This window comes from Musca vetustissima, unplaced genomic scaffold, assembly GCF_032173495.1.
Source record: "Musca vetustissima isolate MV318-11 ecotype Yass unplaced genomic scaffold, APGP_CSIRO_Mvet_v1 utg773425, whole genome shotgun sequence".
NCBI classification, from domain to species: Eukaryota; Metazoa; Arthropoda; class Insecta; order Diptera; family Muscidae; genus Musca; species Musca vetustissima.
In genome coordinates this window covers 7,903-18,070 of record NW_026875696.1, presented here as the reverse complement: position 1 = coordinate 18,070, position 10,168 = coordinate 7,903, and the positions used below count along the sequence as shown (strand labels likewise).

Below are 10,168 nucleotides of genomic sequence, written 5' to 3'. Positions count from 1 at the left end.
GGTACATCACGCAATAAACAGGCCAATTCACGGACAACGGATAAGGCACGAACTTTACCACCGCCAGCAATTTCACCAGCAACTTGTAAACGAATTTTAACAATTTCCAAGGGATTTGTGAATACCACTTGTGAGCCACCAGCCTAAATGAAAAATAAAACAAAACCAAAATCCATATAATGTAAGAAATTAAAATAATTATTGAAGTACAAACAACTTACACATGCACCGGCCAAAACTTCAGCCCATCGGGGGATGACACCTTGTTTATCGGTAAATTTATCACGCACCAAATCGTTGACAGTCAATTTAATGGCTTTTTCGGGCGCTACACCCATTAATTGTGGCAATAGACCACGATATAGACCTAAGACACCTTCGTGACGGATAACCTGAGAAGTTATTTGAAAATAATTATTAAATTATATTATGAAAATGTAAAAATGAGAGAGAATATGTACCTTTTTAAAACAATCCCAGGAATTTCGATAGGCCACTTCACCAATAAATGAGCCTGTGCGTTGATTTTGCATACGTGTCTTTACCAAATCGATGGGATAGACGACAGTGGCACCAACGGCTGTAAAAGGAGGGAAAATACATTGATTACTTTTAGAACGGTTATATATCGTTTTCTATATTAATTTTAATTGAAACGGACATTTATGAAAGACTTAATCTGGTGATGTTTTTAAAACCCCATATGAAGTTGAAGAGAGTATTTATGGACTAGATGAAAAGTCTATCAATGGACGAGCTGAAGGCAGCCTGTAAAGGAGAGCTGAACGGAGTATTTATATAGAGGAGCTGAATGGAGTCATAATGTAGACTAGATAAAGGGAACCTGATGAATAGAGTCTTTATAGACGTGATGAAGGGATTCTGGTGAACGGATTTCTTGGCGACATGAAGGGGTCTTTATAGACAAGCTGAATGGATCTTTTTAGATAACCTGAATAAAGACTTTATAAATGAACTGAAATTAGTTTTTCAGACCGAGATGAAGAGGGTATTTATATATGGGTTGAAGACAATCTTGATTGACGCGCTACAGGGCGTTTTTATAGAGGAACTAAAGGTAGTCCTTAAAAGCGAGCTGAAGGGAGTCTTTATAAAAAAACTGAAGGGAGGCTTTATAAATATACTAAATGGAGTCTAAATAGACGACTTGAAGGGAGTCTTTATCAACGAGCTGAAGGGAGTCTTTATAGACGAGCTGAAGGGAGTCTTTATAGACGAGCTGAAGGGAGTCTTTATAGACGAGCTGAATTTGAGTCTTTGTAGACGAGCTGAATTTAAGTCTTTATAGACGAGCTGAATTTGAGTCTTTATAGACAAGCCGAATTTGAGTCTTTATAGACGAGTTGAAGGGAGTTTTTACAGACGAGCTGAATGGGAGTCTTTATAGACCGGCTGAAGGGAGTCTTTATAGACGAGCTGAAGGGAGTCTTTATAGACGAGCTGAGGGGAGTCTTTATAGACGAATTGAAGTGAGTTTTTTTGACGAGCTGAAGGAAGTCTTTATAGACGAGCTGAAGGGCGTATTTAAAGACGGGATGAGGGGAGTCTTTATAGATGAGCTGAAGGGGTCTTTTTGTAGACGAGTTGAAGGAAGTCTTTATAGACGAGCTGAAGGGAGTCTTTATAGACGGATTGAAGTGAGTTTTTATAGACGAATTGAAGTGAGTTTTGTTGACGAGCTGAATTGAGTAATCATATCAGAAGGAATATTGAGTAACGAGCAGGACCATTTTGAGTTTTCAAAATACGAAACATTCCCTCGCTAAATTTATATCATATTCCCCAAGGCTACATATTACAGTTTCACAAATTTCAAATATTGGCAAATTTGACCCTTTTATTATTTCTACTTACCACCAGCCAATGAACCCAATGTAAAACGATAGGTACTCTCCAAAATCTGTATAAATGCTGATCGATCTGCTGGACTTTCGACTGCCTTAATTTCGGCCAATCTTGTGGTGATATGCTTTGTATAATGTTCTGGAGCGATAATGCTTAAATCGCTATAAACTATGCGACTGCAAGAAAAAAGTGTAGAAATAAATTAATTCAATTATTTATTTAAAAAAACCAATTAAAAACTAATAATTAAAATAGCTAAATGAACGAGAAAAAATAAAACCGGTAAGGACTTCACGGGAAGGGTTATAGAACTCAAAGTCTGGTGTATATGGAAGAAAAATAGCTTGAAATCATAATTTAAAAAACTGAAGAAAAAACTGTGCAAAATCAAATCACAACAACAAATAGATTTGTTTTATGACACTTGCCTACTTGCTTGGATTTTTTTACGTCTCCACCAACTTTTTTGTGTAGCGGATGAACATTTTTTTGTTTATAAATATGTTAATGAGATTTATTTTTGTAATAATGAATTTTGAAGGGAAGACAAAAAAATTATATAAGAACAAAATTACAAACAATTAATTACTTGGTTGTAAAATTTTATATAAAATGGAGAGATGAGTTCAATACTAAGATTTTAAATTTATTCAGGTTATGAATTTCGATTTTTTTTTTTTAATTCAAAAACATTTATTTTTTAATAATTCTTCACTACATGATTCTAGATTTTTATACTAATTTTCTTTAAAAAGTTTGTGAATATTTTTTTTCAACTTACCCCGACTGTTGCAATGCCCCCGTCAATTGGAATAATATATCAATTTCCAATGGGGTTATTTGACTCATTGTCTGAGCGGCAAACAATAGTTCATCTTTGGTAACGGGCTCTGTGCGATTACCTTGTGTAGCATGTAAATAGATGCGTTTTATCAATTCCATATTATTTAGTAACGACGTGAAAGCCATAAAATATGGAAAGCTTACCTTATGGCCTTCGGTGACCTGGAAGAATCAAGAATCGGATGTTTTGTGTTTTTGTGGTTTTTGGTTCAATATGAATTATGTGAAATAGAGAGAGAATGTTCAAACGCAAGGCAGTGGCAGTACCACTGTCGAATGAACACAACTGATGACGCAAACAATCGGCAAACAAGAACAGTTTACTAATTTTACTTACCGCTACCAAATTATCTTTAACATCGGCTGTGAGTAAATGCCTTTTCACTTTAACCATAATATCTTGAAAATCTAAGGGGGAAATATATCCAGAACCAGCTGGATCTTTGCTACGGAATGCTTCCATCGCATATTCTTCATGGAAATCATGAAGTAATTGAGTAAATTCAGCGTAATTAATTAAACGTTGTTTTTTCTGTTGAAAAATAAGAGAAGATGAAGATTAAAAATTAGTAAATATTTAAAATTATAAAATAAAAAAAATAAATAATACAGACCACCTCAAAGGAATCTTTATAGACGAGCAATAGGGAGTCTTTATAGACGAGCAGGAGGGAGTCTTTATAGACGAGCTGAAGGGAGCCTTTACGGAAAAACTTAAGGGTGTCATTATAGACGGACTGAGAGGAGTCTTTATAGACGATCTGGACGGAGTTTTATAAACGAACTAAAAGGAGTTTTAATAGACTAGCTGTAGAGAGGCTTTTTAGTCGTCTCTAGGGAGTCTTCATAGACGAGATAATGGTAAAATTTATAGGCGAGCTGAAGGGAGTATATATGAGTTGAATGGAGGCTTCATGGACTGGCTGAAGGTAGACTTCTTATTAAACGAGCTAAAAATAATCTTTACAGGGAGTTTTTATAGACGAGCTGAAGGGAGTTATTATATACGAGGTGAAGGGAGTCTTTATAGACGAGCTGAAGGGAGTCTGCATAGACGAGCTGGAGGAAGTCTTTATAGACGAACTGAAGGGAGTCTTTATAGACGAACTGACTGGAGTCTTTATAGACGAGCAGAAAGCTGAAGGGAGTCTTTATAGACTATGAAGGAGGTCTTTATAGATGACTTGAAGGGCGTTTTTATAGATGAACTGAAGTGTGTCTTTGTAGACGAAGTGAAATGAGTCTCTATAGACGAGCTAAAGGGAGTATTTACGGACAAACTGAAGCGAGTCTTTATAGACGAACTGAAGGGAGTCTTTATAGACGAACTGAAGGGAGTTTTTAAAGACGAGCTGGACGGGGTCTTTGTAGTCGTATCTATATACGAGCTGAATGTGGTACTTTGGAGAATCTAAAGGGGGTCTTTATAAACGAGGAGAATATGGTATTTATAGACGAGCTGAAGAAAGTCATATAAAATAACTGAAAGGAGTCTTATAAACGAGCTGAATAACGGTGCCTTTGAATGCCAGGAAGTTTTTAATAGGCAGACTGAATGTCTTCTATACATACAACATTTTAAAAAGAAGGCCCTCATAACTCATTTGGCTTATTTCAATAAAATACATAAACCATTCTTGGAAATATATTATCTATGATGTTATCAATGTACTTTATACTTACTTCACCAAAATATCTTTTGATAAACGGACTGTCTAAACTGAAGGGTATTTTTGAATGTAGCTCGGTTTTTTGTACGACTTCAGCAAAATCAGCTAAAAGAGAAAAAATAAACAAAATTAACAATATGATTTTTTAAATATATGTACGAATAACTTACCATAAGACACTGTTCCATTTCCTTGGCGATCGAATAATTGAAAAGCTGTTTTATATAAAGCGTCTGGTGTGCACAATAGACCTTCGAAAGCTTGAAATTCTGAGAATGATATAAGACCATCTTTACTGGTATCGGCAATACCAGCTAATAAACGCACTGATTCCTAAAATCAAAACGAACATTAAAACAATATTAATTATCATTTAATTGACAATGTAAAATATGATTTATTTAAAAAACTGAAACCCTTTATTAGGCAGATAACGCAAACGACCTTCTCGTTGACTTTCTTATTCAGTAATTTCACTGATAAGCAAGTACACCTCCCATGATCCAAAACTATTTTACAAGAACAATTTTTTTGTTTAATTATTTTTTTGTTTTTGTTTGTTTGCAAACAAAACAATAAAAATTTGTATAGGTTGTTATAAATTTTTCGACGACAAGCAATGACTTTTAATCCGGATTAAAGGTCGGACAAGTGTTATTTTCATTTCATTTTTATTTTAGATTCCCATTCATATTTCGCGATACAATTCACGCGTAAATTTTATTTCTATTATTAAAATCGGCGATAGTGTTATCAATCGAATATTGATTATGGATGTCTAAACATGCACCTGAAGCCTGACCAATATTCAAAATTTAACAGTCATTGACATAGATTTTGGGTGAATGATGACGGGACCCCCCTCTGATTATTTTAAAAGTTCAACTCTGTGTGACGTGTTGAATGGTTTGAGAAGTAGTACGTCATAAGAAGAGGATTCAAAAATAATGTAATATTCTTAAATTTTTTGCAATTTTTAAAATTACAATATTGTAAAAAATATTTGTTACATAATTTATATAGAAAGCGTATGCGGTCGGATCATAGCAAGGGAAATGCAAATAAAATTTCTTATCTACACCTACAAAACAAAATGCAATCAATACGATTTTTTTCATATCAGCTAGACATAATTATCATTAATTTGATGCAAAATATTAAACAAACAAACCCTAAATTAGTTTGTTAAGACTTTGGTATTAAAAAACAATGCAAATTCTAAATGCACTTGATTAGGTAGGTATGTAGAGTAGACATACGCTATTAGTATATAGTATGCACCCTTTATAGACGAACTGAAAGAACTTTTGAAGACATTTTTGAAAGACATCTCTTTAGACGAGCTAAAGGGAGTCTTTATAGACGATCTGAACGTAGTCTTTATATACAAGCTAGAGTTAGTTGAAAGAATTTGTTTATAGATGATTGGAAGCGATTGTGGGAGGTGGGAGTCTTTATAAACGAAAAGATGGGAGACTTTAGAGACAAGCTGAAGGCAGTTTTTATAGAGGAAAAAAAGGTAGAAATTATAGAGGAGCTGAAGGGAGTTAGCCTTTATAGAACAGCTAAAAGGAAGTCTTTACAGACGAGCTGAAATAATTTGTGTAGATGATTGTAAGGGATTGTGAAGACGAGTTGAAAGGAGTCTCTTTATACACGAAGTGAAGGTATCCTTTATAGAAGAGCTGATGGGAGTCTTTATGTATCAGCTGAAGAAAGTCCTTATAGACGAGCTGTACTCAATCAGAATTGTTATAGATGATATGAAGCTATCCTTTATAAATAAGATGAAGGGAGTCTTTACTATTAGCAAAGGTGCGGAGGTTATAAAAAGTTCCAATTTTGAACAGAGTCTTAATAGACTAGTTGAAGGGAGTCTTTATGTACGAGCTGAAAGGTGTCTTTTTAGACAATCTGAAGGAAATCTTTATAGACGCGCTAAAGGTAGTCTTTATAGACAAGCAAGAGGGAGTTGAAATGCGTCTTTATAGACGAACAGATGTGAGACTTTAGAGACAAGCTGAATGCAGTTTTAATAGATGAAATATAACCAAAGTAGCCATTTAGAGGAGCTGAAGTGAGGTAGCCTTTATAGAATAGCTGAAGGAAGTCATTATAGACGAGCTGAAAGGAGTCTTTATAGAAATTTAAAGGGATTCCTTCTAGACAAGCTGATGGGAGTCTTTATAGATGAGCTGAAAGAATTTTTTATGATTGTAGACGAAAGGAGTCTTTATCGACAAAATGAAGGTAACTTTTATAGAAGAGCTGAAGGGATTCTTTATAGGTCCGGACTGATTTTAGATATTGGAATAAATGAGGTTATAAAAAGTTTCTAATTCAAATCTACACATTCAAGAATCATGCCCATCCCCTGTGCAAACTTCAGTGTAAAGAATAGACGTAGACTTTGTTGTACACTATTTACAATGGAATTATAAATGGACTCGACATAATACATGATAAATGTTTCACCTAAAACTGCATTACAATTGGATGAGAAATTCGACATATACTATATGGAAATACAGATATACATAAACCGACCTAGAAGGCGAAGTAGTATATCAGCAACTGTAACTATGTTAGGTCCCTTAACAAATACCAAATCTCGTGAACCTACATTCACAAACAAAAATCAATTGGTAAATCTAATCTAATACCGAAAATCGAACGGTGTCTATAAAAACATATCGCCCATTTGCTGCAAGACTGACATAAATCGAGTTTTATGCCGGTCTTGCAGCAAATGAACGATAAGATCCTATATCGAAGTTTAGTGAATATGACATTTGTCTGACAACACTAACATAAAAATTGATCTACGACAAATAGTACAATAAAAATAGTATTTCAACCTTACTGTGTTTTAAAGCCTTCAAATTATCTAAAATCGGTCAGTAGCACCTTTATATGGAGGTTTTCAGACCGATATAGTCTATATTCATACCTTAATTAATTGTTTTTTTTTTATTAATACAAAAGACATAGAGACTAAATGCACTTAGTTCATTATTTTAGTAGGACTTGAGAAACTAGCCTATTTCTTTTAAAATATATTCAAATTTTCAAAAACAATCTTATCTATTCAATCTGAAAAAAGATTCATTAAAAATCAATTAATATTTTTTAATTCTTATTTCTAATCTGCGGTAATAAAATAGGTCTCCTGTAGTTTATAGATTAGAGTTGTACAGATATATTTACGATGTATTTTATTTACGATTGTATTTTGTATTGGTGGTTCCCTACAACTACTTATATAGGTTATAACGTGTTAAAATACCCATAGACAACATTCATTTTTTATTAATCTTTACATTAATAGATATTTCTAACATTCAAAGGGTTAATTATCCAATAAAAATCAAATTGATTCAACATAAAAACAAAAAGAGGTGTGATCAACACGCTTTCGTTTTGATTTGGACCACTGCCATTTAAATAAATTGATGCTGCATGTGATTTGTATTTAAAAATCCCAAAAATAAGAACTATTGTTTTTTTTTTGCTAATTGTTTTCATTTAAATAAGATTTCGTCAGACAAATCGTATTTGATTTTTCTTTTGTTTTTTTTTTTATTGCAATACTTACATCATTAAATGCAACATCTGTGAATAGACCCAAAAATTTTCGCACAAAATCCTCACTGGTCATAAAATGTTCACCATTCTTTTGATATGAGGCGTACTTAAGGAAGACTTCTCGTAATTTATCGGTGTTGGCACGTTTTAAAAACGAGGGACCCTGTAAAATATAGAAGAAAATTTAAAATTATTATATGGTTATCAATAAACATAATGTCTGTAGATAGTATCAATAAATTAGATAAATAAACGTTACTGAGATTGTGAAGTGAGAAAAATAATTGGTTAATTGTTAAATGACGTATGCGTCAATTTTTATTTCTTCGTGGATTGATATACAAAAAATGCAAGGCATATAAAAAAATTAAATATGACACGATTCCAGATATACCAAATTACAATAACTTTGGTGGAATGTGACGGGTCCTTTCTATGGGATCTATATAAAAACAATGTGTTTACCCCTCATAATCCTTAAATAAATTATAACCACATTAGTTAGAAAATGCAGTTAAAATCTTCAAAATACCGAAAATTGGGGGACCTTTATACTCGTATCCATACATCGGCCTATATTGATAATATATGTGTACCAGCCTCCAGAAACCCAAAAATTCTAGGGGTAGCAATACGTTAGAATGTTCTATATTAAATATTAGGATCTCTTTCGTGATATAAACATACGAATCGACATAGAATTTTATTCCGATTAAGAATATACCTTAAGGGGGTTTCGACGAATATTTCAAGGTGTTGCAAACGGTGCTGTCGTTTGGGTACTTCCAGTTGTTCTAAAAAATGTCTTCTGAAGTGTAGTTAAAGCCCGAGTCGCGGACCATGTTTTGACATAGCATCACAATTTCCGTTATTTTCAAGTTTTTAGTAGCATTCTCCACCATAAAGTGGTTCTATGTGCCCTGTTAACTTTTTTTACTGGAAATCTATATTTCCTTGTTTTTTCATGCATTTTAAAATAGCATATTTGGGTATCTATTTGGAGAGGCTGAACTTCATTCAATTACATTTAAAAAAAGTTCCGTTTGCCAATAAGAGAAAGTCTTAAAAGGTAAATGATTATGTTGCCCATTTTGACATCTGTCTATAGTAAAAAGACTATATAAAGTCCCAATGAAATTTTTGGAAGCCCATACCTAAAGAAGTATAGAGTTCTCCATAAAAATAACTACAGGACTTTAATCGTTTCAAATTTATACTCATATTGCATGGAATTCCGAATGATGCAGAGTTGTTCGCTGGAAAAAGTCAAGTTTAGACCTTCTCGCGGATCGTTTTGAACATTTTACCGCATGTATTACTTGGGACCCTGATTACAATGGTATAATTTTTTGCGGAAATCCGTATTTGGACCTAAAAAGTTCCGTTGGGACCCTTGTATTTTCTCATGATTTTTAAAAACTTCTAAGGTAATATGGGTATCAACTTAAAACGTTTGAATCCCTGAATACAAACATATAATATTCTTATCAAATAAGTCCATACTTTCTGAGATATGGGTCTCCAAAATTTCGCGGGACCATTCTTCAATTGTGAACAAATATAGGTGTTTGTGGGTAGCCGGCCTTCGGGCGGGTATTTAAGACTTTCTTCTTTGGACAGATGGTAACTAGGGCTACGTGACCGAATCTCCTTTTAATTAGAATAGTGTTTGAGGGTAGCTGTCCTTCGGTCGGGGATTTAAGATTTTCTCCTATGAACAGATAGCAACTCCGGCTTTGCAACCAAAACTCCTTTTAATTTGAATTGGACTTCAAACGCATTAAATTGATACCCACATTGAAAATTTTAAAAATCCTGAAATACTGCTTTCCGAAAGAAAAGAAGTATAGCATTGTAATCAGGACCCCAAGAACTACATGCGTCAAAATGTCAAAACAATTCGCGAGGGGTACTAAACTTGACTTAAGCCAAATTTAGGCTTTTATTAATTTTTCAAACATTACAGATGAGTTGTTGGCATTTGTTAACCATTACTACAATACCGAAATTGAGTATTCGGAATATTGAAAGTCGTGGTCATATTTTGTAGTTATGTTTAACAGATGTTTTAAGTTTATTCCTTCACATAAATACTATAAATATCACATTTTTAACTTCTTTTATAAATGTTTATATATTTTCATGAAATGCTTTTAATAATTATTTTTGAGTGTATTAAATGCATTGAAGAGCGTGCTGCCTTA

General features: G+C 33.4%; 1 protein-coding gene across 1 annotated transcript; it reads right to left on the bottom strand.

Annotated features, from left to right (window-relative positions):
* Positions 1-19: 19 nt before the first annotated feature.
* On the bottom strand, positions 20-8,127 carry LOC133338229 (calcium-binding mitochondrial carrier protein Aralar1; the record flags this gene model as incomplete). Its single annotated transcript, XM_061546407.1, has 9 exons — positions 20-143; positions 222-392; positions 462-580; positions 1,876-2,042; positions 2,648-2,871; positions 3,047-3,241; positions 4,393-4,484; positions 4,550-4,712; positions 7,975-8,127. Coding segments are annotated over 9 exons (1,408 nt in total), but the record flags the coding sequence as incomplete, so codon positions are not given.
* Positions 8,128-10,168: the final 2,041 nt, after the last annotated feature.